This window comes from Populus alba, chromosome 11 (genome assembly GCF_005239225.2).
Source record: "Populus alba chromosome 11, ASM523922v2, whole genome shotgun sequence".
Classification (NCBI taxonomy): domain Eukaryota; kingdom Viridiplantae; phylum Streptophyta; class Magnoliopsida; order Malpighiales; family Salicaceae; genus Populus; species Populus alba.
Window position 1 is genome coordinate 15,010,352 of NC_133294.1, and position 27,490 is coordinate 15,037,841.

The following is a 27,490-nucleotide window of genomic DNA, read 5'->3' on the forward strand; positions in this document are numbered from 1 at the left end:
TAAACTATCAAATACATTTTAAAAATAGTTTCTAATTTATCAAATAAAAAATGGTGTAAAAAAATAAAAGTATCTAAAATAAATAAACTAACTTCCATGTTTCTAAAAAATCATGCCACACAAATATCACTTTTTTTTTATTTGAAAAATTATTTAATATTTTATAAAAAAATAAAAATGAAATTATGGTAAAAAAATAAAAAAAAAGTTTGATTGTATACATTTTTAAATAGAAGGACATAAAAACTTTCAATTACGGATAGATTTTAATAAAGATGAAATAAAGTACTCAAACTAAAAAATTTAAAAACTTGTAGAGATACAAAAGTATATCAACAAAAGATTTCATACTATAAGAAGATAACACGTGTCAATAATTAAGGACTTTAGTCATACTCACTGACGAAAATATGTAATGATGATAAAAATATAAGATATGTGATTGATATTAAAATTAAAGAAAAAAAAACTAAGAGCCATAACTATAACTACCTTGTTTGTTTTTATGTTTCAAAAGCGTTTTTAAAAAGATTTAAAAATTTTTTATTTTTTTTGTTTCAAATTAATATTTTTTTGATATTTTTAGATCATTTTCATATGCTGATATTAAAACTTATTTTTTAAAAATAAAAAACCTTTTTTGATACATTTCTAAATGAAAAATACTTTGAAAGGTATCACACTTCCAAACATGCTAGTTTGGCTTGTGAGGCAAAACACTTGATATTCTAGTTTGGCTTGTGAGGCAAAACACTTGATATTCGTACAATGTTTTGCTTTTTTAAAATATAATTTTGGCTTTAGAATTTTTTTTTTTATCTAGTCTTTTAATATTGTGTTAATTTAGGATCGATCTTGGTGATTTATTTTTATGTCTACATATAAGGATTTTGTAATGTCAAGAAAATGTTTCATTTCTCAATTAATTCTTAGTTTGACAAAATAATTTTTAATTTTATTAATTTATAAGAATTAGAGATTTGAGAATCAAATTTGAAGAATAAACAAAAAGTTTAATCACTTTTCTTTTACTAACATCAATGATTGATTTGCACGGTTAAAAAAAATTATCACTCAACTATTTTTTTAATTTGATCATTTTATATTATTTTTATTTGGGATTTGATTTGTTTGTTTGTTTTGGTTGCCTGAATATGAGGTTCTAAAATATTTTAGCATTCGGTTAATACTTGGTTTGATAAAATAAAATAATTTTTTTATTGAAGTAAAATAATTAAGTGTTGAGGGATCAAAGTTAAAACTAAAATAAATATGGTAGGTTGAAGTGAATAGGCAGGGACAAATTGGCTAGTGAGTGCAAAACCAACCGCTAGCATGTGAAGGAACCATTGTGTTTTAGCGATGCGTGCACCTTCCTCCTATCACTGAACACCACCATCCTTGATAGTATTGCAAGTGGCATGTGTGGATCCATCACATTTTAGCTGTGTGTGTGGCTTTCTCTAGTGTCCAAACTATGTCATCTGTGGTAGCGCTGGAATTGACATGACAAGGGCATTATGGAGAGGCAGTGCATGTCAACGTAGGAGCGATGACAAGGCTCCAATTACCTTTTCTTTCCTTTCCACCCTTTTTTCTCTCCCCTCTCCTTAAATTTTGCTCTGACTTATTAAAAATTAAAAGGTGTCCAATCATTTTGTTTTTATGTCAAATTTGATCTTTATTTTTTTTATTGTTATTTTTTTTTTGGTTTTGGGTCTTTTGTATTAAATTGATTTTTTTTTTCTGACTTTCATCATTCAAAATTGATTGGTAAAGGATTGAGTTTTGTGATTTTTTTGATGATGGGATCCTTAGTTATGGGCTCGAAAGGTTAACCTATGTTGGTATTGATATTTTTTTAGATCCTTTTTTACACTAATTTACTTTTTTTAATTTAGTCTTTCAACATTAAGTTTGTTATTGAGCTTCATGATTTTCTTTGTTTTTTATGAGGTTATCATAGTCTTATGACCTAGATTGTTAGTTTGTCGAGGGTCTTTTTTTTGTTTTTTTTTTTTAAGATTGAATATTTTTTAGCCTTATTCTTCGAAATTGGGTTGATTTGATAATTGAGTTTCATAATTTTTCCTACTTTGCCTTCTATTAGGTTATTTCATTCATATGATTCAACTTGCGTGGTTTGTTGGACTTATCTCGGTTTGTAGGTGTTTTTTTGGATCATTTTTTTTTAATTTTATGAATTGAGCATCAATATTTTTTTCAATTTGTTTTTCATGGGGTCATCTTGGCCTCACAATTCATGTCGCAAGTTTAACATGTTCACTTAGATTGATATCAATCTTTTTTTTTTTTTTTTATCCTTCAATATTGAGTTGTCTAAAAATTGAGTTTCATAATTTTTTTTTCTAGACATAGTGATAACTTTTTTTTTGTTTTAATTTAGTTCATTTATTTTCGGTTTTTTTTATCATATAATTACGTGACTCTAACTTATTAAACCTAGACGAGTTTATGATCTGAGTTATATGCGAACATTGTTTTTTTTTTAAAATAAAATTATGAATTTGAAAAATGAGTTATTGATTTTTTTTAAAAAAAATAAAAACAGTTTTAAATTTTCAAATTTGTTTTTTAAAAAATAGAAAACACAAATGATAGAATAATTATATCATAAGCGTATTAAAGATTGTTTTTTAAAGTATTTTTTATTTTAAAATATATGAAAATAATATATTTTTTAACTAGCATATTAAAATAATATAAAATATAAAATTAAAAATTAAAATAATATAAAATATAAACTAATTTAAAAATAAAAAAAAATAAGAATTTTTAAAAAACAACAATGAACACAACGTGAAACGGGGCATATTAGTGAACACCTGAGAGTGGATAGATAGAAACCTCTTCCTGTCTGTCTTTCTGTTTCGAAAAATCTAAAACAAAGTACAGATCTAAAAAGTACATGTCAAAGAAAGCATGGATCGCGTTCTGAAAGCTGCAAGAAGCTCCGGTTCTCTTAACCTCTCCAACCGCTCTCTCAGGGAAGTACCTGATGAGGTCTACAAAATTTTGGACGCCGTTGGTGAAGGTGAAAAATGGTGGGAGGTAAATGTTTCTATAATTAAATCATAATGTTTTCATATAATTTTGATTAACATAATGTAGTGTATAGATTCTTGAATTTAATTAACTGGACTAGCTGTTTTCATTGATTTGTTTACACAGAATGTGGAGCTACAAAAGCTGATTTTGGCTCATAATAATATTGACTCAATAAAGGAAGACCTTAAGAATTTATCTCAACTAACTGTGTTGAATGTTAGCCATAACAAGCTCTCTGCGCTTCCTGCTGCAATAGGAGAGTGAGTAATTATTTTTTTCTTCTTGATTTGTTGGATTTCGTATTTTGATTTTAAAAAAAAATTTACGTGTATGTGATTTGTTTTTAATTTAATTTTTGACAGGCTCCCTGTGCTCAAGTTATTAGATGTTTCTTTTAACTTGATTCAGAAAGTACCTGACGAAATCGGATCAGCAACTTCTCTTGTCAAGTAGGCGCCTTCTCCAATTAATGAACAATTAGGCTTGGTTTTATCCATATTGCTGGTTGCATTGGTGTATCGGTGTTTGTGAGTGTGTTTGATTGTTTGATGTTTTTTGGCCTAGGTTTGATTGTTCAAGCAATCAGCTGAGGGAGCTTCCGAGCTCACTAGGAGGATGTTTGGATTTATCTGACTTGAAGGTAATGCTGAATCATGATTTATTGATGAATAGATGCACCGATTTGTTTTCCTTTTTTAGCATAAGAATTCTTGCAATCTTCATTGTTGTTGAGTTTGAGCTTGAGAGGCCTGCATGATACCTACTGTTAATGAACCTTCACTTTTGGAACAACATTTTGTCTTGGCATGACATCAGAATGCATAAATACACTTGTCAGTGTCATCCATGATTCACATGAGACGTTTGCTGTGTGATACTTTTTCTTCAGGCATCAAACAACTCTATCACCAGCTTGCCTGAAGATCTAGCAAGGTGTTCAAAACTGACAAAAGTAGATGTGGAGGTATTACCAGGATTTATTATTTACCGGAGTCAATGATGGTTGTTCAGCCTTTTGTTAGATATAGTTGGGGCTCCAGTTATGTATCAATATAGGATACAAAAGGTCTGATTTGTTTATTATATCTTTGGTCCTTGCCAGGGAAATAAGTTGAAGGTGTTATCTGGGAATTTGATGGCATCGTGGACCATGCTTACCGAATTTAATGCATGTAATTATCTGCAGTACCTGTTTTGTTTCTCATGGCCTAATCCCTGTTTTCACATCTGTAGAAAATTTGAATGTTCTTTTTTTCTTCATGCAATCTGTGTAGCAAAAAACTTGCTGACTGATATACCAGATAACTTTGGAAGCCTTTCACGACTCATCCGCCTTGACCTTCATCAGAACAGTGAGTGGATTATCTAAGAACTTACTTTGCACAATGTCCTTTCTTTCTTCTTTTTTTCATTTGAACATATTTCTTCTGCCCATTTTAATAAGTTCTCTGCATTTGGTTTTGCAGGAATCTCAACAATCCCTCCCTCAATAATGGGTTGTTGCTCCCTTGCAGAATTCTATATGGGGTTGTTATCTCACCCATTGATTAAAATAACATTTGAATTTTTCAAGTATTGGGAGTACAAATGTTCCATCATTAATACTCATCTGGCATCTGGAACCTCCAATTTTCAGGAACAACGCACTGTCTACCTTACCTGCAGAAATAGGGGCACTTTCTCGATTAGGAACACTGGATCTCCATTCAAACCAGGTAGCTAGTTGATTAAATTTAACTTTGATATGAATACCTTTTTATTTAAAGGAAAACTCTCTTATTTTAGTTATTGGGACAAGGCATCACTTTTCTTCAACTTCACTTGACAGGAAAACTGTTTAACTTATTGTGTCATATCAGGATCATGAAACTTTCATTTAATACTTTATTGACTTGTGCCAATTAACAATTTTGCTTTAAAAAGTTAGCTTCATTAGCCATCTGGAATAGTTCATATGGTTGCATATTCCTTTCTATTCCATCAGACTTGAAATTAGTCCTTCGTGCATTTAATACTGCAACTATTTCCAGTGTTAATTAAATCAAGTAATAAAAAATTATGCAGAATGATGTTTTTCTATGGTCATCTAACCGACTCAGTGTAATGGATCATTAAAGTGTGACTTGCAATCTGATTACTTTTTATTCATCAGTTGAAGGAGATTCCTGCGGAGGCATGTAAATTACAGCTTTCAATGCTGGATCTTTCAAATAATTCTTTGACTGGATTGCCCCCTGAACTTGGTAAGGTTAGCGCTCACAGTATGTAAAAAGATTTAATTCTTGTCTAATTTGATTTGCATGCAATGCCTTTAGCTCAATTCTTCCCTGCAGTTCAATTCAATAACCTTTAATCCCATATTTCTTTCTCAATTTTCTTTATTCTGATTTATCCTGTTTAGGCAGCCAGAGGAATTTGAAAATTGTGGATCATTTAATATTGAAATGACAGATGAATAACGGGTTATCCTGTATTTTGTTGCCCAGGGAAGATGACAACTCTAAGGAAACTCCTGCTAAATGGCAATCCATTGCGAACTCTTCGAAGGTGGGAGGCAAGGCATTGGTTTTTGGTGGATGTTACAATTTTTCTATCAATAGGACCTCATCAGATAATTTTTTTATCTTATTTACCAGCTCATTGGTTTCTGGACCCACTACCACTTTATTGAATTATCTTCGAAGTAGACTCTCTGAAGGAGAAGGTTTGTGCTTCCATGCACCATACTTGATAATTCCTTCTTTTTCTTGCTTAATTTGTTCTGCTGATGTTGGAATTCATATTCTTTATTCAACACAAAATTTCCATGATTTCTAATTATATATCGTTTTGAATAACAATGCCTTGCTTCTCATGTAGATTCTAAAGCAAGTACTCCAGAGAAGAAGGATTTAATTTCCATGACAGCTAGATTGTCTGTCAGTTCAAAGGTACCATCATATCATTTCCATGTAACCTTATCTTGCAGATTTTTGAAATATTGAGGATATCTGTTCGCTTGTTTTTTTAACTGAAATTACCTTTCATTAGCACATATACAATACTGTCAGCTCATCACTTTTGTCTACCAGCTTTCTCTGCAAAGAGGGGATTCTGGTAGTTGATTAAACTTAGGTGTATAATTTTAGCATCCATTTGAACTTGCAACTGGGACCTGTACTTGCAATTTGCTAAACTAATACTGCCTTTTTTTTTTTTTTGTCTTATTTTTTTTTGTCTCAATTGATATTTGTGCTTTTAGGAACTCTCTCTACAAGGGCTGGGTTTGAGTGCTGTCCCATCAGAAGTATGGGAATCAAATGAAATTGTAAAGGTTGATCTATCCAGGAATTCTATTCAAGAGCTGCCAGTTGAACTCTCCTTGTGTGTTTCCCTTCAGGCAAGTTTTTTTGGCTCATCTTATTTTTGTTTTTGCTCAAAGAGTTTGGACACATTCAGGTAAAATGTTCTCTTTGCAACTGTTCTCTTACCTTATATTGAGCCAACTTCTGCATCGAAGCTGGCCTTCTCTCTTTCATTAAATTTGAAATTTGTTTTCTCCTTTTGGTACTCTTCAAAAAGTTTTTAATGAGGTATAACCATACCAAATGCATTGTGGACTGGAGATTGTTTTATCTGATTCCAATATGTTGAGGTGGCTTGAAGCCTTGAACCTTGAAGCATTAATCAGTGACTGATCTTGTGAACTGTATGCAAACCAAAAAATATTGGTGCAGGGATGTTCTTCTGGATGGATCAACATTGGAACTTACCTTTTTCATTCACTATTTTTAGAATTAATTTGTCAACCTCTTGCTTAGATTCTTGTGTAAGTCATTTATGACTGGCTTTGACTGGACGCTGCCTGGTCTTGAGTGTCAAACATTGATCAGCGCTAGAGTGTTTGGTTTGGAGGTGGCTTTTTTTAGTGGGGCCCACACAAAAAGCATGTATTTTTAGCTTTTGGAGGTGTGGTTTGTGCTTTAAAAGGGTTGTATCTTTGGAAAAAAACTGCCACGTCTTCAAGCCAAACACACACGAAGCTGGTACTAATACAATTAAAATTTATTTAAATGTGCAGTGTTTGATTTTATCCAGAAACAAGATTAGTGACTGGCCATGTGCAATTTTGAAATCGCTTCCCAATCTTATATGTTTGAAGCTGGACAACAATGCACTTACACAGGTAAAAGGGTTCTAATTTATGATTCTGTCCTGTATCCAAATATAACACAATACAACAGAGACACGAAATGGACCAGCTCAGCTGTTGTAGGAGTTATATAGTTGTTCCATATTTTGTAATGGTTTTGTTAACTTAACACCTCCCTTCATCCCTCTCTCATAGATGCACTCACAGAGACATGAAATGAACCAGCTGAGCTGTTGGAGTTATTTAGTTGTTCCATATTCTGTATTGATTTTGTTAACTTAATACCTCTCTCTCTCTTACATACACGGTTCTTTTCGTTATCCTTTTGATGTTGCTGGTCAAGATTTGCATATAGGCAACTTTGTGGTTGTGATGGGGATGGCACTCAACTCTATGCTGATAGTTCTCCACTTGTTTGTATTTCAATATGTGCTTCTGACTACCAAATTCATTGTCATATGCCCTATCAAAATATTCCATTAGATGGATTTCCAACTCCATTTTGTTTATTTTAGTTGTTTGTCTTTTTCATCTGGTTATTTTTACGTGACCTGTAGATTCCATCAGATGGATTTCAAGCAGTCCCTATGCTTCAGATTCTGGATCTCAGCGGCAATCCAGCTTCACTGCTCGGCCATCCAGCATTTTCCAGCTTGCCTCATTTGAAAGAGCTTTACCTCAGGTCAGCCCAGCAGTTGGCTGGAAATTATAACAAGCTTGTATACATGCATGCATTCAAACATACATGCACTGATTGCATCCACACACATATACATGTGAATGTGTGTGTCTTTATGTAATTCATGTTCTGTGCATTTTTAGGTTTTTTTGTTTAAATATTTCTCTAATATCTTTTTGATATGTCTTAACTTCTGTATTACTTTGACAGACAAGTTCAATTACGTGAAATCCCATCAGATATATTGAGCTTACAGCAACTGCAAATCCTGAATTTGAGCCAAAACTCACTTCACTCAATTCCAGAGGTAGTTTATTTGCTTTCTAAGAGAAAAAAAATTTCACCTACCAAAGCACTTGCTGATTTCTCTTTTACTTGAAACTTGTTAATGTCAGCATAGTTTTTATAGCTTTAATGTTGATAGACAAAGCTTGAAAAGGATCCATATAGAACAAGAACTCCATTTTTCTTGGTCCAGCCATCTATTTGAATTTTTTATTTTTTTATTTTATCGGTTATAGAAATATGTTGGCCCTGCTACTGTGATGGTAGTCTTTCATTTTCCATTTGGAAAGAAGTGGGCTGTGGGGATATTACTAATTGAGTAGAGAAATTAAACTCTTTATCATTTCTTTTATATATTTTTCTTCAATGTCTTTTTAATTTAACTATTTACATTTAAATTTGAATAGAATTGAATTATTTAATACATCTTGTTTCTCTTAAAAAAGAAAACAAGCAGCTTCTTTCCCTTTTGGTGCATTTTTCTTGGTGTTGAGTCCTTGACAGTTTGCTAATATGACATGCAGGGGTTCAAAAATCTCACCTCTCTCACTGAGCTTGACCTGTCTGACAATAATATTTCATCACTTCCTCCAGAGCTGGTGAGAATACCTAGTCCTTTCCCCTTTGTGTTGATATAACTGGCTCCAAAATGTCATGTACTGAATTTGCATGCTTGGAGCAAATACATTATGACAACTGTAAGAACTCTCTATATGTGCTGCTTAAATTTATTCGTAGCTTTCATTATAATCACATGGATGGTTCTTAGCTTAGCCTTTCTTATTACACAATTTTTATTTTTTGTTTTTGTTTCTCCTTATTGAAATTGGAACTTGCACAGCAAACCACTAAAATTTGTTGTAGCGTCTATAAAGTGGGCCACCTAATTAGTTTGTCAAGCTTGATTTAACTGCATTCCTATTAGATAAGATGTTTCCTTCAGTTGGCTTACATGATTTCTTTCATCAGGGTTTGCTAGAGCCGAGCCTCCAAGCCTTGAGACTTGATGGAAATCCATTGAGAAGGTGAGATGCTTTTTACCATTGTTGACTCTGCAATTTCATAAATATTTCTCTGTGGTATGAAAAAGTTATTAACTTCAGAGGATGCTGCCCTACATGACAGAAGTAAAAATGGATTCATGTAAACCGACCAGCTATAGTTCTGGTTTAGGCTTAATTTCAATTGATTATATTTCTAGACAGTTTCACATAGTAATTTTATGAATGGTTAAATGACAATACCGAGAACTCTTTCGTTATGAAACAATCAAACATGGTTGACTGCCCAAGAGCAGACCCTCTCTTTTGTTCATCGTTTTTGTTAGAATTTGAACCACTGTCGTTCCTTACTCTTATGTGTACTTTTATTGCTGCAGCATCCGGAGAACAATTTTGGATAGGGGAACTAAAGCGGTTCTGAAATATTTGATGGACAAAATACCTGAGCACTAGCTTCTTCATCATTCCATCATCATGCCACTTGCTTCTGTATTTTTCTGTTTCAGAATCTTCATGCCACTTCCAAGATATTTCTGTCTTTTGCAAAGTTTATGATTTGAAAGGCTTGAATTCCCTACTCGGGGATGTATTGTTTGGTTTATGAAACTAATTCTACACAAAAGCTTGATTTGGATCATGATTCTATTTGGTTCTGGTTGAATTACATAGAACATGTTTTGATTTTTTACTGGTAAATTTGTATAATTATTCAAATTGTGATTGCATCGTAACATTCAACCGTGTTAGAACATAGGACATGGCAATAACTAGTTTGATTAAGGTCAATAACACCTTTATTTTAATCCAGACTAAACTTGATAACATTCTTTGTTTTATAAATGATTTTATTCAATTATATTAAAAAATATTATTAGCACTGAAATAATTTCTTTTATTTTCTTAAGATTTACTCCAATATATTAATATTCATTGGCGACTCCAATATCTTAACCATCTCGACTATAATTAACAGTGGAGCAACAGATGTTAGCTTATAAAAAAGTTCATATTCATAATTTATTGGACCACTTGACATGAATATTTTTATTGCATGCTCAGTTATCGGCACAAAGCTCTTACTGTCTTCATTACAAATTTGATCTGTTGTTGCTCTAATCTTTTTGGTATCCAGAGACTTTATTGCAATTGAGAGGCTTTGGTCGAAGGAGCTCGCTTCCCTACGGCTAGAGCTAGACCACAGGAGCGATCCAAGTTCTTAAACTTGATAACATACACTAATCTCTGCGGCGTGGTGGTGATCATATTTTTTATAATTCTCTAAAAAAAGATTTTTTCGAGGGCAAATTTTTGCCCTAGGTTCGGGCTGTAGAATCATGTTCTTGTTGATTCCCCAGAATTGTCCCACCAATCTCATGCCTCTTTGTTTATGCCACTGTATCCATGCATATGCTTGTAAATTGTGGAACCAAAAGCATTATATCAAGGGATTTTTCTCATTGCGAGCTTAGGGCCTGATTAGCAATAGCGACACGGCGTGGCTGTGCTTTTAAAAACAATTATTTTTTTAAATTAATTTTTAAATATTTTTTAAATATTTTAATATGTTAATATTAAAAATAAATTTTAAAAAATATAAAAATATATTTTGATATATTTCTAAATAAAAAACAATACCTTAGGATAATCTATTATATTCCTTGTTTGATTGCAAAAGGGAGAGTTCATTATATTCCTTGTTTGGTTGCAAAACTTTTTATAAAGGATGCTTCCATAAAATTTCGTATTTTTAAAATAAATTATTTCAGTTCCTATATTTTATATTTATTTAAGAATTGATCTCTATTTAAAATTCTTTGGTCCTTGTATTTTGTAAAATTTACACCCTAATCCGTATGATAAAAAAAATTCAATCAACTCCCAACACGGTCACTCTTAATTAAAATGATTCATTTCATATATATATATATATATATATATATATATATATATATATATATATATATATTGCTTGTAATATAATAATTCATTACAATTATAATCCTCAGTGACATTACAATTTTGAAAATGCACCCTTGAAGGTCTAGCTCAAGCGGTCAACTGCAAGGCTTGCCTTACGACTGTCCCGAGTTCGATCCTCAAGAGTACCAGCCTGTCACCCCCGCAATGCCTTACCTGCCCGCTGAGCTTGCAGGATGTTCAGTGGGCCCGGAAATTAGTCGTGGTGTGCGTAAGCTGGCCCGGACACCCCGGGTTACCAAAAAAAAAAAGAAAAAAGAAATACAATGGACCATTATATTATAGAATTCTTTACTTCTAACAAAACATGACATTATATCATTGCCCTGACATAACTAATGTAATGTTAACCTTTCTAGCATCTAGCAGTATAAAATCCTTGGAGAAAAACTTGATTTCTGCCATAAAGTGAACACAATTCAAAACTAGTGTGTTTGAAATCAGACGTTTTTAAAAACAAAACTACTTGCAGACAGGAAGACAGATTTTTTAGGACTCAGAAAACAGTATACATGCTGTAGAGTGTAGAGCAAATGGAACTACTGGGACTCGAGAGAATCTGACAGCACAATCGAAGGTATTCTATCTGCAACTACCTAGCTAAATAATCAGCATTTACCATCAACTAGCAAGGCCAACCATCTTCATTTACGGAAAAGAATATTCACATCGAAATTCTGAAGGTGGATTTCTCTAATCACAAATTTCACGTCTTTGATTCCATGTCGACATCTTGAACATCCTCATCCATTAACAACCTAAACTTTAGGATCTTCTGAAGCTGTGCAACTGGTTTCACCTCCTTAGTTGGAGTTTGGTTAGGATCTACTATACATCTGCCTGCAAAAAGGTTTGCTTCTGATGGTCCTGTCTCTTCTAGAACCAAAGGGGCAGCTTCTGCAAACACACTTTTCTGTTAGCAGAATTGCAGTAACAAATATCAAATCCCCCCTCTGGAATCATCCAATTCTCTTGGTGAACCATTGCAATAAACAATTAATTGCAAACAAAAAGCCAAAGGTGAGTTGATGATCCCATGTCCTAGCTGTTAGATCCAGGTTTTATTTGTTAAAGTTTACACAAAAAAACACGACATAAATGGGAAGTTAATTTAGCCAGTCTTGTGCAATAACTTCTAAATAATAGGTCATATTTTGAGACTTGCATCTAGATTCATATGTGGACATTCATAGTTCTGTTACGCAGTAAATCATTCATCATTCAATTTCCCTTGATATTTGCCATAAAAGCCAACAACAGGACCAAAATTGAGAATCAATCAATTTATCATGGTAGCCAAAGTATGATTGATAGGGGGGGACACAAAACTAGCATATTATATAAGAGATGATTGATTAACCCTCAAGTCAGCTGGGTGGTTAATTTATGCAAGGAAAACTTCTTTTTAGTCTAGTTCCTTAAACCAAAGAAGACAAGTAGAGATAAGCTCACCATTTTCTGAGAAAACAAAGCATGTACCGATTGTATCTTCATATTTCCCAATCTGAGAAAGCAAAAAAAATAAAATTAACCAAACATATGTTGTTATCAATTTGTCAGTCAATTGAAAAAGTAAGCCATGTTATAGCCCTTCAAACTCGAAATGAATACAAAAACGAATAAATGATATGTCAAGCCATCCACTCACCAGTTTCACTTTGTCATCTATAATCAATATTGGCTCTGCAGTGTCGAGACCCTAGAGTTCAAACAAATGATTAACTAAAAGAAAAATGCTGACATGTAAGAAAAAATCAATGGTTTGAAGAATTTAGACACTCTTGAAATAAAAGCAAAAGCAAATTATTAACTTTATTAGCAGGCAAAACAAATATAAGCAATTGATCCCAAGGAAAAGTCATACCGAGTCAACAAAATTCTGAGCCAAAAAAGAAAATTAGAAGCCATCATCATCCTTTTGAACTAAAAATAACGCACCCAGTCAATGAAGTTGAAGAAAATCAGAAAACAGTGAAGGCTTTTCCTCGTCGAATCCTTTCAAGCAGCAGCATTAAGCAATATTTCAATATGGGGTGGTGTCAAACAATCAAAAGGCCTTCTTGTTTATTACATAATTTTAATAATACATGAAATGCAACAGCTAAAAAACAAAGAAAAATATCCAAACTAGCAAGTCACAAATCAAAATACAAACACACAATTGTTTCAGCTTATTCTAGCAAAAGCATGTACAATTTGAATTCAATGATCAAAATTATAACTATGGCATGCTCAAGTAAACTCAAAATAAGAAGGGCTCCTTACTCGTTAAAAAACAATTGTAATAAAACATGAATTGCAGCACCTAAAATCTGTACAAAATTTTCAAAAATTGTAAACCACAGTCCAACATACAGTTTATCGGCTTAAAATAGCAAACAAAAACTACATAATTAAAATTCAATAAGTAATGGCATGGAAATGTTCATGCAAATGCAAAACCCAGTAAACTACATAATGTTCTTTAGCATCAAAGAAATTGAAGTGGGTTGATGCTAAAGAACTCAAAGACACAATCTTCAGTGTCAAAAGAAACAAAAACTTAGCAAATTGTAGAAGGGATTAGTTAAAACTTACAGAAAGAACATATGGTGTATCTGGAGAAATATCAACTTGGGCAAAAACAGCATCAAGATCAAGAAGCACATAGTCTTCTTCTTCTGCTCCATCTTCTTGATTATCATGGTGCATCAAGTCTGCCTCCATTGTCTTTATCTATACAGACAAGCAAGACAACACTATTGAGAATTGGGCAAGTGTTTAAAGACCCTTTCAGGTCCCTGGTTGATGAAGGCTCACGAGACTTTTAATTGTGTTCCATGAGTGAAATGGAAAACAAGTGTGATACAGGGTACCAGGGGTCAGGTTTGGTACTCTCCATATCCGAACCTGAATCCAAAAAGAAGTTGATTAATAACCTAACTGTGCCACGAATAGACACCAAAACAAAACAAGCTAAAACCACCAGCAGAAAAATATTGGGCCTGGGTCATTTGAAAAATAATCAACCTTGTTGATGCCTAAAACTATAATGGGCCTAGGTCATTAGAAACATATTGGTCCGATGACAGTAGGGCCTTAAATGCAGGCCGGCCCGTGTGACAGAAAAGAAAAGGTAGAAGAAATAGCTTGTGGGCTTTTGATTTTTTTTAATGCTTAGTGCCTGTTTTGGCGCAGCACTGCCATTGTTGTCTATTTTAAAAAATAATTTTGATTACTTTACCAAACACCCAAACACGTCTTAATATTTTTATAAGAAAGGAACTCTCGGGATTGGCTGGCTTAGTAGATGATGACTTGCCCCCCAAGTTATGAAATATTTGGTCGATTTCCTAGAACCTTGAAAATCTTCAGAGAAGTCCATGGCTTCGCTGCTCATAATAATTATTGCTGTGCTTTCGGTGACGAGAGAGACAATTAATATTGTAAGGGTGTTTACTTACAGGGGAGGAGAAAGGACTTCTTCAATATTCTGATTAGCCATTAAGGAATTAACAGGTCAAGTCTTCGATGACTTTAGCAGGCGCCATTGCTAAGAAATTAAGCAGAGCAATGGGAAACTTAATACAGTGAAATAGCTACTTGCCTTCCTCAAGAAAAATTGGCACGAAGGGGCCAGCCAATCCGAAGAATTAAAGAAATATTAGCTAGCCAAATTGATGCTGGGATGAATTAGTTTTGATTTAAAAATATATAAAAAAATTAATTTGTAGCAATAAAAAATAAAATTTAACAAAACCGCGGTTGCTTGGGTGCGCATAACGCACCCTTCATCTACGCGCGAAATCTGGTCACTCCATCCTTCGTCTTCCCAGGGTTGCAAAGCTGACGCCAGAACCACTTCATTTATCGCACATGGCAACTCCACTGAATTCCACGTGTCAACCGCAAAAAGGTGGCAAATTTGAGTGAAGTCCAGCGAGTAGAATCCACCAAAGGACTTTTTCTTCTTTCTGTGCCCAAATTCGCTCCAATGCAACCATCTCTCTTTCTTACTAATCAAACCATAAAATGAAAAAACAAAAACTAAAATCTGGAGAGAGAGATACCATGACCGACTGACCTCTAAGAAAAATGTGGCCATAAAGACACCTTCAAGACCCTACCTTTCCTCAATTCTCTCTTCATTTTGTGCTCAATTTGGCTACATTTCGGTCACCACTAAAAAAGTGAAATTCTATTGCTTTCTTTGTCGGTTTGGTGAGCGATCACTAGTCATCAAAACCCCTTTGCTGTTTATTGATTTTTATTTTTCATCTCAAAATCTCACATTGCATTCACTGTTGTCTTAAAGTTGAAAGCTTTACTGAAACCCTTTTGTTGTTGATGGTTTTTTAATCAAGTTTGTGTCCCAAGATCTTGCATTTCATTCTGTTTTGGGTTTGAGAAGTGAATTTTGATCTAATTTATTGTTGAATTGCGCTCAATTTTGCAGGTTAAGCTGTTGGCTTTGGAGAATTTGTCTGATTAAATTTTTGGGAGTTTGTGTGAGAATATTCTCTCTTCTGATGTTTTATTTCCAATCATTGTATCGAAAACATAATTTGAAAATCTCACTTGGACCCCCTTTCTTGTATTCTATCTCCTCTATTTTTCTTCCCTCTGATGTTGTTTTCTTCATATGTTGCTTTAATTACAATAGATTTCGCCTAAAAATTTGATACATTTTCGCTTATTTATCGGCCCTGTTTGAGCTTGGTCTTGTTGAATTGAGGTCGATTGTTATCAATTTTGGAGAACAAGTGTTGGATTCTGAGGGTAAAGGATTGGTGGGGTGGTGTGAAAACTGAGGAAGTTGATATAAATGGCCGATAAGAATAGATCAGTTTCCATCGAGGATTTGCCATCACATTTGATTTTTGAGATACTGACCACTGGGAGGCTCAGTGCGGTTGACCTCGCGTGTTTAGAGTTGACTTCTAGGACATTTGGAGGGAGTCATGGGTTGTATCCTCAAAAGTTTAGGTCGCTGGTGGACTTTGCAGCGTATCAGCTGTGTGTGTCTCATAGAGTGTATGGTGGGATGGGGTGGAATGCTCAGAAAGGGTTGTTTGGTCGATGTGAAGGGAATTGGAAGCGGGTTTTGAGGTTCTTGCAAGCCGTGGAGGAATCGTCAGGCATGGTCAAGACCTCAGCATCCAATGTATGTGTTCTTTCTTATATTCTTACATTCCAAATGAAAGATTGAAGAACTACACTAGCGCAAAAGTAATTATATTGTTCTGTTATATCCTTTAGATTCTACATGTTCTCAACATTTATTTTGCAGTAAATGATGTTATTAGGCTTTTGTCCTAACAGCTATGTTGTCGTGGTTGTTCTCCTTGTGAATTATGACGGCTGGGAAGATCGCTGTTGGCATTCTCATTATGAACTAAGACAGGACAAGCCAATAGTAGAAAGGGAATCTAGAGTTCTAATGACTATTATTGTTTGCTATTGCATCAATAATGAAGAGTGGTACCTAGTATCAATTGGCATGTGTTACATAATAGTGTTAAGGTTCTAGAAAGGAAATATTTGGAAAATTATTTACAGTCCCTTTTCTTATCACTAGGAAAATTATAATTGATTTCCACAAAGGATGGACATTCAAGTTCATGTGGTAATAAACTTGTGATTTGTGCCAAACCTTGCCTACCTCTTCTTTTTCTTTCTCATTTCTTTTCATCTTTTTTTTTCTTTTGGTATCCTAGTCCTTTTCATATTTAGGCTGATGCATCTAGAAGAGTTATCAATGTTTATTCTCTTTGGGTTAAATAAACAGATGCAGGTCACAACCGGAAGATATCACACATTGCTGATCAGAGATTCATCTGTATATTCTTGTGGTTCCAGTTTGTGTGGCGTTCTTGGACATGGTGCTGAAACAACACAATGTGTAGCATTCACACGGATTAGATTCCCATCTTTGGCTTATGTGATCCAAGTCTCAGCCTCCCATAATCATGCTGCTTTTGTTTTGCAGTCTGGAGAGGTTTGTTACTGGTCACACTTCATATTTCATCAATCATTTGTTTTGCTCTGAACTAATTACTAGAATGAGCAGGCTTTGGTGTAGACCTTAAGAGGGCCACGGTGGGGATGATAAAAAGTAAAAATAATAATATTGAGCAAGCTGCTACATGGTTAGGCTCTTAAATTTTGGTGGTTTCATGTGTGAATGATGTTTGACCCAGCATCAATGGTAAAAAAAAAAATGCAGTTTCATAGTTTTAGGAATGCTATTGTTTCATAGAACTGGATGCTTTAAAGAAAGTGTTGGTGCAAGTAATTTAGAGCACTGCCATTTCTCATTTTCATATTCCATAATTTCCTTTGTCTGAGAAGTTGGGAGTTCAAGACTTCCTACTAAAAAATGGTTCTGTTGATGCTGATGCGGTCTGGGAATATTAAGGGTGATTATGCTGCATATTTCATTATAAGACTGTGGTAACCTTGGACTTGTATTGCTTCTGTGTTGTCTAGAAGCCTCAACTATGTGGCATGCATCTCCTGTCTTCAAATGATGTTGTGATTTATTAATGTCGCTGTAGTTCTTATGCACGATAAACATACTATACCAACAAGCTTTCAAACACATACTGTATTCCGACTGGCAGTTGACACATGGTTTAATTATCACGAGTTTGGTTTTGAGAATTTGTCATGTCCCTCAGATGATGCTATTTAATGATGCAGGTTTTCACATGTGGTGATAATTCATCATTTTGCTGCGGCCACAATGATACTAATCGCCCCATATTTAGGCCTAGGCTAGTTGAGGCACTGAAGGGAGTTCCATGCAAGCAGGTAACATACATATCACTATACTGTATTCTTATTGATGTCACTTCTTAAGAGTGTTCCTACCTTGTCTAATGGGTTCCTAGGTAACAAACCTATATAAAGAACTCTAAAACACGTTGTGTTTTCACTGTAGTTTTCACTGTAGCAGTTTTTTTTTTTCGTTTTTTTTTCGGCTTTTGTTTTTTTTTTTTCTGTAGCTTTTTTTTTTCCTACTTTTGTTTCTTCTTCATTTTTTTTTTTTTTTTACCCGAAATTGACTTTTTTTTTTTTTTTTTAATTTTTTTTCAAAATTATCTTTGCTAATTTTTTTAAATATTGAGCTGGTTAAAAATTTAACTATGTATCTTTTTTCTTTAAAACATTGTGGATTGCTATAATGTACTCATACATTGTTTTTTTTTTTTTTGATTTGTTTATTCTTTTTTTTAAATGGTCTTTGTAGATTTTATTTGTTTATATTGCATTGGTTAAGAATTTAGTTTTGTAGTTTTTTTAAAAAAAAAAAAAACAATATGGATTACTATAGTGTTTCCCTACATAGTTTTTTGTTTTGCTGCAGTGTTCCCCACATATTTTTTAAAAATATTATCTTTATCGAATTTATTTTTTCAATATTGAGTTGGCTGATAATCTAGCTTTAGCTTTCCTCACATGTTTTTTTTTTATTTTTTTATTTCTTTTTCTTTTTTTCACAATTGTCATTTTTTACATATTTTTTTTTTTTATTTTTTCAGAATTATTTTTGTTGATTTTACTTTTTTTGCTATTGAGCTGGTTGAAATTTTAGTTTTTTTGGTTTTTTCTTTAAAACACTGTAGCTTTCCCCGCGTGTTTTTTTTCTAGCTTTTGTTTCCTTTTTTTTACATGTTTCTTTTTTCATTTCTTTTACCCAAAATTGAATCCTTTCTTTTTTTTTTTTGAAAATAGTCTTTGTCAGGTTCTTTTATATATTGAGTTGGTTGAGAACTTAGCTTTTTAGCTTTTTTTTTAAAAAAAAAAAAACACTATGAATTGCTACAATGTTTTCCTTACATGGTTTTTTGTTTGGCTACAGTGTTTCCCCACATGTTTTTTAAAAAAATTGTCTTTGTTAAATTTATTTTTTCAATATTGAATTGGTTGAGAATTTAGCTTTAACTTTAGCTTTCCCCACATTTTTTTTTTTTTTAATTTTTCCCAAAATTGTCTTTCTTCTTTATATATATATATTTTTTTTTTCATAATTATTTTTGTTGATTTTATTTTTTTTTTTACTATTGGGCTGATTTATAATTTAGTTTTTTTAATTTTTTTTTCTTTAAAACACTAGATTGCTGTAGTATTTCTCTACATGGATTTTTTATTAAATAATTTTTTTTTTAAGAATTATCTTTGTCGATTTTATTTAGCTTTGTAGTTATTTAAAACACTGTAGATTGCTACAGTGTTTTCCCACATAATTTTTGCCTTGCTACAGTGTTTCCCTACATATTTTTTTTATTGATGTTTTTTTTTCAAATATGTTTTTGTCAAATTTATTTTTTTCATACTGAACCGGTTAACAATTTGGCTTTTTTTTTCCTTAAAACATCGTTGATTGCTACAGTGTTTTCCCATATGCTTTTTTTTTCTTATGTTTTTTTTTTTTTAAAATTGTCTTTGTCGTTTTTATTGTTTTTGATATTGAGCTGGTTAAAAATTACAACTGTAGATTTTCTCATGAAATACTATAGATTGTTATAGTGTTTCCCTTGATGTTTTTTTTCCTTTCGTTTTTTTTTTTTTTTTTTCAAAATTATCTTTATTGAATTTTTTTTTAATATTGAGCTGGTTGATAATTATAGTTGTATATTTCCTCACAAAACACTACAGATTGCTACAGTGTTTTTTTAAATGATTTTAATATTTAGCTGGTTGAAAATTTAGCTTTAACTTTCCCCACATGTTTTTTTTTATTTTTTATTTTTTGCTTTTTGTTCTTCCAAAATTGTCGTCTTCTTTTTTTTCATTGTTTTTTTTGTTTTTTTTTCATAATTTTTTTTGTCGATTTTTTTTTTTTAATATTGAGCTGGTTGAGAATATAGATTTGTAGTTTTTTTTCTTTAAAATATTGTGGATGGTAACAGTTTCTTTTTTATATGATTTTTTACACAAATCCACAATAATGCACAAGCATGCTACAAGCCTGCGGCATTGCACGAGCATGTCACGCCTTTTACTAATATATTTACTTATTAATATATTATATTATTATAATTATAAATATTATTATATTGTATTATATAACTATTTTTTTTCCTTTTTTTTCTTTTTTTAATTTTTTTTTAATGAATTTTTTTTGTTTGATTTAGTTTGTTAATGTTAAATTTTTTTTTATTTAGTTATTAGATTTTCATGATACGAATCTCGAGTTTGATGGGTTGGCCTGATTTGACAAGTTATTTTTTTCATTTAGTTTAGTTTGTTAAAGTTAATTTTCTTTCTATTTAATTATCAGACTTTCATACTTTCATGACACGTGTCTTGGGCTTGACGGGTTAACTTGGTTTGATGGGTTAACCCAGTTAATTCCGAGTAAATCCGTCATTTTTTTTCTATTTAGTTATCAAACTTTCATGATGTGAATCTCAGGTTTTACAGGATAACCTGGTTTAAAGAGTTAACCCAATTAATTCAATTTTTTTTCTTTTTCTTCATTAGTTTTTTCCTTTATGTTGATTTTTTTTCTTTGTTTTTTTTTTTGAATTAATCTATTTAATTATCACACTTTTATTACACGACTTTATAGCTAAACCCACATCCAATATTCTTGGGTTCGGTGTTACAGTTAGGCTCACTTAAATTTGGGTCATGCAAGTTTAATTTTATTATTAATATTATAAATATTACTTTTAGGTCAGGCGTTGCAGCCAAACCCAAAATTCTTGGATATAGCTTTGCAGAAAAACCTAAGATTTTTAAATTTTTATTTGTTTTAATATTTTTTATGTAAAAAAAATGACCCGCGGCATCGCACGCGGGTCAAGTATCTAGTGTATTCTAGTTGGTGTTGGATGATCTAAAGTAACATGTAAAATTGTTGTTCTCAACCTTTTTGGTGAGGCTCTTATGACCAATACACATTCAAGGGCATTTGTTTCTTAACAATGCTTTTCTTATTTAAGTTGATTTTTTTGAAAGAAAACAATTCCTGCTAGATCCAACCATTGTCTTGCGGTTAAGACCAAGCTGCCTGGATAGCAAACTGTGCCTCGTCTCCAATGCTGAGTTAATTTTCTGATATTCATTTAGTTTTTTTACGCACCAGTGACTTTTCTGCAGAATCACGTGTTACTTGATTTTCTTGAAGACTTGATTAAAATACGGGTAAAGGCATTTAGTTTAAGCATGAGGGTTATACTTTCTTCCTGCTAGGCAATTGTGTGCTTCTTCAACACTATATTGTTATTGTTTTGGGACCATTTGACTTTGACCAGCTGCTTTTGTTTCTTCTCTTGATATTTTAATTAAATTAAAAAAAAAAAAAAACTGGGAATTGTTTCAGGTTGCTGTTGGCCTTAACTTTACAGTGTTCCTCACAAGACAAGGCCAGCTTTATACTTGTGGAACGAACACACATGGGCAACTTGGTCATGGTGACACGCAAGACAGACCAACACCCAAAATCATTGAACTACTTGAGGGAGTTGGTTCTGTGGTTCAAATAGCTGCTGGTCCCAGTTATGTTTTAGCTGTAACTGACAACGGTGTAGTTTACTCTTTTGGTTCTGGTTCTAATTTGTGTCTTGGTCATGGAGAGCAACATGATGAGTTCCGGCCACGTGCAATCCAGACATTTAGAAGAAAGGATATTCATGTGGTCCACGTGTCTGCTGGGGATGAGCATGCGGTGGCACTTGATTCAAGTGGATTTGTTAGTCTCTGCACCCATGTTGAACTGTGCTTCATTGATAATGCTTAGTCTTGCTGATTATGAACTTGTCAAAGAACCTCTCTAACCTATGTCCTGGTGATTGTAGGTCTATAGTTGGGGAAAAGGTTACTGTGGAGCTTTAGGCCACGGCGATGAGATTGATAAGACTCATCCTGCACTTGTGAACTGCCTTAAGAGCCACCTTGCTGTGCAGGTTTGGTCAACCTTTTCTGTTGCCTCCTTGAAGTAAATTGAGTACATCCCCACTATGAACTCATGCATATCATGTATTAGTTTTCTAGGCAGTTTACGGTTCTTGGTAACTGGGGGTAGAACTGAAATCCTAGGATGTGTTTACAATAACCAGTTTAATGTTTTTAAGGGACTTGTTTAGAAGAATTCTGGGTTATAATAAACTTGTTAACAACAATTGGTGAGCCGTAGCAGCAGATTTTATAGTAAGAAAGAAAAGCAAGAGGAAAATAAAAGAAGAGGAGGAAGAACACTGTAGGCATCAAGTCTTCAATTAACTTGGTAGCACAATTTTATTCCATAATTCAATTCTATGAAAAACTTTCCACATAGTTATTTATAACAAGTTAAATAAAGCTCCTAACTGCACAAAATAATTTCCAAAATGACTAGGATTTTTGTATAGTATTATGACTTCTAAGTAAAATAGGTTTGCTACATAGATTAGGTTTACAAGAAATACTTGAATATATAGAATCAAAGATTAAATAATAATCATTTCTTTACTTCTCTCCCACCGATTGCGTCACACTTTCTTAACTTTTGGAATTTGGATCAGTACTAGAATACCTCCATAACCTTAGCAACTTGCACTGTTCCTCCTGGTTGTTTGCTATGTCCTTTACGTTCTCCTTTCATTCTAGTTCTTCCCCTTTCCTCTTCTCTAAACATATATCTGCCTCCTCTCTCCTTTGTGTGAGTTTATTATGATAAATGGCATACAAAACCTTTTGGTGCTACAAAAAGCATCTCAATGACAATCAGTTGAGTTGGCTTAAGTTAGCATCTCAAGCTTCTGTTTGCATGTTTATTTAATATTTTTTGTCATAATACTTTATCCGAGACCCCACCAGTGATGATGCTTTTTATTTTATAGGTTTGTGCAAGAAAAAGGAAAACATTTGTTCTGGTTGACGGGGGTTCTGTTTATGGCTTTGGATGGATGGGATTTGGTAGCCTTGGCTTTCCTGATAGGGGTGTATCTGATAAAGTGATGAGACCTCGAGTTCTTGATAGCTTAAGAGCTCGTCATGTTTCTCAGATCAGTACAGGCCTCTACCACACTGTTGTGGTTACTAACCAGGGCCAAATGTTTGGATTTGGAGACAATGAAAGAGCACAACTTGGGCATGAAACATTGAGGGCATCCCTACAACCAACTGAAATCTTTGTTCAAGAAACACTAGATGATACACGTCTTGCTTCGGAAGGCAAATGAAGATCAAGTTTAGACACCCTTCTCTGCTCTGTGGATGCCACTGCTATATCAGAAGCGTCCACAGGTACTCAATTCATCCGAGTTAATATTCGCACACCAGATTGAATCGTCTCATATTTTCGAAAACTTGACTCTGAATTTCTTTAGTAGTAACGATTGTAGTGCAATTCATGAAATTGCTTATAGTCTATAGACATGTTTTCCCCACTTTTTCTTTGCAAGTTTATTTGCCATTGCTGTCTGAAAGAGCACGATCCAATCATAGGTTCTTTTGAATGTAAACAGCAGACCTCTCTTCTATTCGTAATCTTTGAAAATTCGATCACCATTCTTCATCTTTTTTGTAGTGGTGGTGCTAATCCATGGTACCTCGCATAATTTGAGACAGTTCTAGCTATGTTTCCAATGGCAAATATAAAGAACCTTAGCTGTAATTGCAAAATTATGTTTCGGAGTACCATCAGGGTGTAGCTCACTGATTAGATTTATTTATATAATCGTCAGCTCCATAATCTCGAGAATAATGAAGTTGCTTGAAAGCTGTCCGAAAAGAAATTATGTCAGGGAGACTGCAATTCCAGGATCAGAGCACAGGTGGATGCCATGCGTTATGTGCATCGTAGACGTCTGCATCGGAAACCGGGTCACCGTGTGTTGGTGGGAATAGGACAAAAAAATCTTCTTCATTTGTTGGCTCCGATACAAGATGCCATGAGTGGGTAAAAGAAAATGACTTGTCATTGCAGAGAAAGAATCGGAGTGGAAATTTCAGTTCCTATCCTTTTCAACAATTGTTTTTAAACATTCGTTGAGACATATTCCAGCTGCGTTGAGCATTCAACACACCTAATCAAACCCACTAGCTATAGATAGGAACTATTACATTCCACGTGTTACAAGTATAGAATCCTCTTTTATATAATATTCTTGCTGTCTTGCTCGATTTTTAATTATTTATTTTTAATATTAAAATGATATCAAATTAAATTGATTTTAATCATTCTACAACTTGAGCTTGAGTTATGAATTTCAACAAGTTTAATAATCTTTTTATTTTTATTAAATTTTATAATAAAATTAGATATTTGTAAAATTAAGTACCTATCTTAAAAAAAACATTTATTTAAAATTATAATAAATTTATAGAAAATAAAAAAAATAAATTATAAATTTCATTTTTCAACCCATCAAACAAAAATGAAATAGTGACATAATCACATGAAAAAACTAAAAAAATAAAAAGACGATTTAAAACGCACTTCTAATATGCCCTGAGTCATTGGGATTTGAGCTCACGCCTTTTCACTTCACTTAAACAATGAATTAACATCAACACACATGACATAATCTTCAACACAATCATGATCCACGAGGCAAACACTGTCTGATTAAACAAAAAGGGACATCATGTCAAATCTGCCTGCTCCTGCTCTTCTGCTTCAATAATTAAAAGTAGAAAAAGGCACAGAAGATTCAAAACCCCACCAGTAAAAAGAAAACACATACAAATTATACAATCAAAGATCAACTCTCCTCGTATCAAAAAGGGTTCCAAACTCCTCCATCAGTGTTTTCCTACCACTTATTTCCTCGATCTAATCTTCACCAGATCAGCGTTAACGATAAAGCCATCAGAAAACAAAAAAGAAAGAAGAAAAAGCTCCCCATCTTTTTAGGCCATATCCTCTATACTTTCCCTGAAGACTCTTAACACGTCACAAAATCTGACAATCCCAACCAAGCTACAGTCATCCTCTATGACCCACACATAATTCAATCTATGAGCAATTGCTTGAATCATCACAGCCACAAGTGAGCTCTTGGGATGACAAACTATTGCCTCTGCCCTCCGCACCATCCTGGCCGAGTAACTCATGGACCTACTGTACTTTCCTGGTCTCTGCAGCGCACTAACTGGGGTGCTGCTCCCTGACTCCTCATCAGATGATGACGATGAAGACTGTGAATGACATGAACTAGTGGTCGAGTAACAACTAGAATTGGTGAATTCTTGCAGCATTGCTTCCAGGCCTCTCCCTTTAAGCCTTGCCATGACCAAATTGACAAGGTCCTCTGGGGGTCCTCCACAATCAATGTAGGCCATCAAGTCCCCCGATGAAAGGGTAGTGATTGCAGCTGCAACACTCTCGTCACAGCAGGCTAGAGTGAATGGAGAGAGCTCCCCGATTAAGATGCCATCACTGTCAATGACTGCAACGGGATTCTCGTCTGCTAGAGAACCAGAAATGGCTTCCAGTTCTGAGATAGCAGGGGAGTGGTAATCAATAGTAAGATAATCAGTGCTTATAATGCCCAGTGTGTCAATGGAGAGAGCTGGAAGTGGAGCAAAGAGGCCAATGGAACCGAGGAAGAATCTGATTATGTCTTCCTGTGTTAGCCAACAGAATTCCCGGCCATTGTGGATGGTGGGGCTGGTGATTGAGAGTTTTTGCTGCTGTTTTCTTCTTGAACTGGAGCTATATCTGGTCTTTATGGGCACAACTAGATTCTTGGCTCCTTGGAGGATGAGATCAATTGCGTCCAATAAGCTGAAAGATTAAAAAAAAAAAAAGCTTGTGATTATTAGTGGAGCTGCAAGAAACAGGATACAATCTCAAATCCGTGTAGCGACTAAACTATTGGCGTTCAAATTGCTGCCTATTGTGTAAGAAAAAAACAGGGGAGGGGGGAGGGTCATATTTGATACCAAAACATCCTGATTCTATAAATCAAATTGGGATAGATTTATGGTTAAGAACAAGTCTTAAATTGTTGCATAAACCTGATCAAGAAATGATCTTGACTAGGGAAGTAACTGACAGAAATAATGAAAGGAAATTATAAATTTTAGACTAAAGGGATTATTACCAAGCTTGCCTTTGAGCAAACAATAAATAGCTTGGGAACTCCCATAAAGAAAGTTAAACTGAAAAATCAATAAAAACCCAGATAAGAACACCAAAAAAAAACAGAAAAAGAAAAGCTGGAAATTTGAAGAATTGACGAAACATGGTAAAACTCCAAAAAGCACAATTCTCAATACCTTGAAGTTGGTTCGACGTGAACAACCATTCCAGGAATCTCAGGCAAGAGAACAGAAACAGGTGCTTTCAAAGCATCAGAAGGGGACAACAAGTTCTCAACTTTGCAAAGATAGCATATTACATCCACCATGGAAACTTTACCAACACATTTACACTCACCAACATCACAGCCATCCTCTTCACAATTGCCTCTGTAGTCTTTATTAGTCTTTGCTGTGTGCTCACAACTCCATACACTTAAAAAGTTATCATCAGAGTTTTTAAGAGCAAACAGAGCTTCAGCTATCGTTGTGGTGAGTGAGAGAGACCTCAAAGCAGGCTTGCCTAAGCAGAGGTCAGATATCTCACGTGCAAGTAAACTCACTGCCATACAAGAACGAGCAAATCTAATAAAACTTTCGCAAAGACAACGAAAAACAGAGCAGGTTAGTGAGCAAAGCAAGTGATGGAGGCTGTTGTTGAAGGGTTAGGAGGAGGGTATTTATAAAGGAAAACATGGAGTTACAGGAGGGTGTAGGGTTGATGATGATATTATAGGTACGGTACACATTGTACAAAAAACTGTGGGGTCTATGATTCTTGTTGGCTTCTTGTTGCAGGCTGTACAGATCAGCTGCTGGTGTGTAATGGGCAACGCTGTCCGTTACACGTGAGTTTCAACTTGGAACTTTCATGTGTAAACTCTGGATATTTATTGCAAGTTTTGGAGCTTTTACTGTAGAAAGGGCTCATTAATTCACACATATGTCTTTGGTGGAGTCAAGAACAGTTTGTGAGACCAAATTCATTATTCAGAATTCTAACTGAAAAAGAATTTAATTTACTACGAAAATCTTCAGATGACAGCATACATACTCTTATGCTATCATAATTAATTAAAGTTAATCTTCAGATGACTAGCATCTATCTATCTGTCTGTCTTGCGCATGCTTACTCCGTCGGAAAATCATCATTAGTAATACCAAATTTCAAGGGTGACTCCGGTGTTTAAGAAAATCTAATCATTTTTAACTTTGAAATTAGTACCCAAAAGCTACTGTATTGACCGCTGTAAGAATGTGTTTTTAAAATTATTTATGGAGGATAGCTGCTCTCAACTAATATGTAAATTGACTTGAAAAATTGATACCAATACCAAAAGGTATCCAACT

At 33.8% G+C, this 27,490-nt stretch overlaps 4 protein-coding genes across 5 annotated transcripts; 2 read left to right on the forward strand and 2 right to left on the reverse strand.

The window, feature by feature from the left end:
- Nucleotides 1–2,837: 2,837 nt before the first annotated feature.
- LOC118047574 (plant intracellular Ras-group-related LRR protein 6) lies at nt 2,838–9,854 on the forward strand. Its single transcript, XM_035056908.2, has 20 exons — nt 2,838–3,072; nt 3,193–3,329; nt 3,432–3,518; nt 3,634–3,709; nt 3,959–4,033; nt 4,172–4,241; nt 4,344–4,421; nt 4,536–4,596; nt 4,706–4,784; nt 5,222–5,312; nt 5,556–5,616; nt 5,706–5,773; nt 5,929–5,999; nt 6,311–6,448; nt 7,130–7,234; nt 7,759–7,883; nt 8,091–8,187; nt 8,690–8,764; nt 9,135–9,190; nt 9,544–9,854. The coding sequence occupies exons 1-20, from the start codon at nt 2,944–2,946 to the stop codon at nt 9,617–9,619; spliced, it is 1,755 nt and encodes a 584-aa protein (XP_034912799.1). The 5' UTR covers nt 2,838–2,943; the 3' UTR covers nt 9,620–9,854.
- A 1,549-nt stretch (nt 9,855–11,403) lies between these two features.
- On the reverse strand, nt 11,404–14,064 carry LOC118047573 (uncharacterized). 2 transcript variants are annotated; one of them, XM_073412419.1, is made up of 5 exons: nt 13,721–14,064; nt 12,792–12,842; nt 12,596–12,647; nt 11,845–12,040; nt 11,404–11,541 (listed from the first exon to the last, which is right to left on the reverse strand). In XM_073412419.1, exons 1-4 carry the CDS (start codon nt 13,847–13,849, stop codon nt 11,850–11,852), a joined length of 423 nt encoding a protein of 140 aa, XP_073268520.1. In that variant the 5' UTR covers nt 13,850–14,064; the 3' UTR covers nt 11,404–11,541; nt 11,845–11,849. The 2 variants fall into 2 exon arrangements, with proteins under 2 accessions (XP_073268520.1, XP_034912798.1); XM_035056907.2 differs by lacking the exon at nt 11,404–11,541 and having other exon boundaries at nt 11,570–12,040.
- A 1,008-nt stretch (nt 14,065–15,072) lies between these two features.
- On the forward strand, nt 15,073–24,945 carry LOC118047571 (ultraviolet-B receptor UVR8). The gene is made up of 7 exons (XM_035056905.2): nt 15,073–15,343; nt 15,579–16,286; nt 16,911–17,120; nt 17,825–17,935; nt 21,456–21,824; nt 21,931–22,038; nt 22,954–24,945. The coding sequence occupies exons 2-7, from the start codon at nt 15,948–15,950 to the stop codon at nt 23,293–23,295; spliced, it is 1,479 nt and encodes a 492-aa protein (XP_034912796.1). The 5' UTR covers nt 15,073–15,343; nt 15,579–15,947; the 3' UTR covers nt 23,296–24,945.
- On the reverse strand, nt 24,766–26,852 carry LOC118047570 (CBS domain-containing protein CBSX5). The gene is made up of 2 exons (XM_035056904.2): nt 26,339–26,852; nt 24,766–25,844 (listed from the first exon to the last, which is right to left on the reverse strand). Exons 1-2 carry the CDS (start codon nt 26,707–26,709, stop codon nt 24,968–24,970), a joined length of 1,248 nt encoding a protein of 415 aa, XP_034912795.1. The 5' UTR covers nt 26,710–26,852; the 3' UTR covers nt 24,766–24,967.
- Nucleotides 26,853–27,490: the final 638 nt, after the last annotated feature.

What these genes read in the sequence shown, in the direction of transcription:
- LOC118047571 (XM_035056905.2), top strand. Translation starts at nt 15,948, where the DNA reads ATGGCCGATAAGAATAGATCAGTTTCCATCGAGGATTTGCCATCACAT. An exon ending in TCAAGACCTCAGCATCCAAT is followed by an intron (nt 16,287 to 16,910) that starts GTATGTGTTCTT and finishes TTAAATAAACAG; the next exon opens with ATGCAGGTCACAACCGGAAG. An exon ending in TTGTTTTGCAGTCTGGAGAG is followed by an intron (nt 17,121 to 17,824) that starts GTTTGTTACTGG and finishes TTAATGATGCAG; the next exon opens with GTTTTCACATGTGGTGATAA.
- LOC118047570 (XM_035056904.2), bottom strand. Translation starts at nt 26,709, where the DNA reads ATGGCAGTGAGTTTACTTGCACGTGAGATATCTGACCTCTGCTTAGGC. An exon ending in CACGTCGAACCAACTTCAAG is followed by an intron (nt 25,845 to 26,338) that starts GTATTGAGAATT and finishes TTAATCTTTCAG; the next exon opens with CTTATTGGACGCAATTGATC.
- LOC118047573 (XM_073412419.1), bottom strand. Translation starts at nt 13,849, where the DNA reads ATGGAGGCAGACTTGATGCACCATGATAATCAAGAAGATGGAGCAGAA. An exon ending in ATACACCATATGTTCTTTCT is followed by an intron (nt 12,843 to 13,720) that starts GTAAGTTTTAAC and finishes TTTGAACTCTAG; the next exon opens with GGTCTCGACACTGCAGAGCC. An exon ending in CTTTGTTTTCTCAGAAAATG is followed by an intron (nt 12,041 to 12,595) that starts GTGAGCTTATCT and finishes GTGTGTTTGCAG; the next exon opens with AAGCTGCCCCTTTGGTTCTA.
- LOC118047574 (XM_035056908.2), top strand. Translation starts at nt 2,944, where the DNA reads ATGGATCGCGTTCTGAAAGCTGCAAGAAGCTCCGGTTCTCTTAACCTC. An exon ending in TGGATCTCCATTCAAACCAG is followed by an intron (nt 4,785 to 5,221) that starts GTAGCTAGTTGA and finishes TTTATTCATCAG; the next exon opens with TTGAAGGAGATTCCTGCGGA. An exon ending in GATGGAAATCCATTGAGAAG is followed by an intron (nt 9,191 to 9,543) that starts GTGAGATGCTTT and finishes TTATTGCTGCAG; the next exon opens with CATCCGGAGAACAATTTTGG.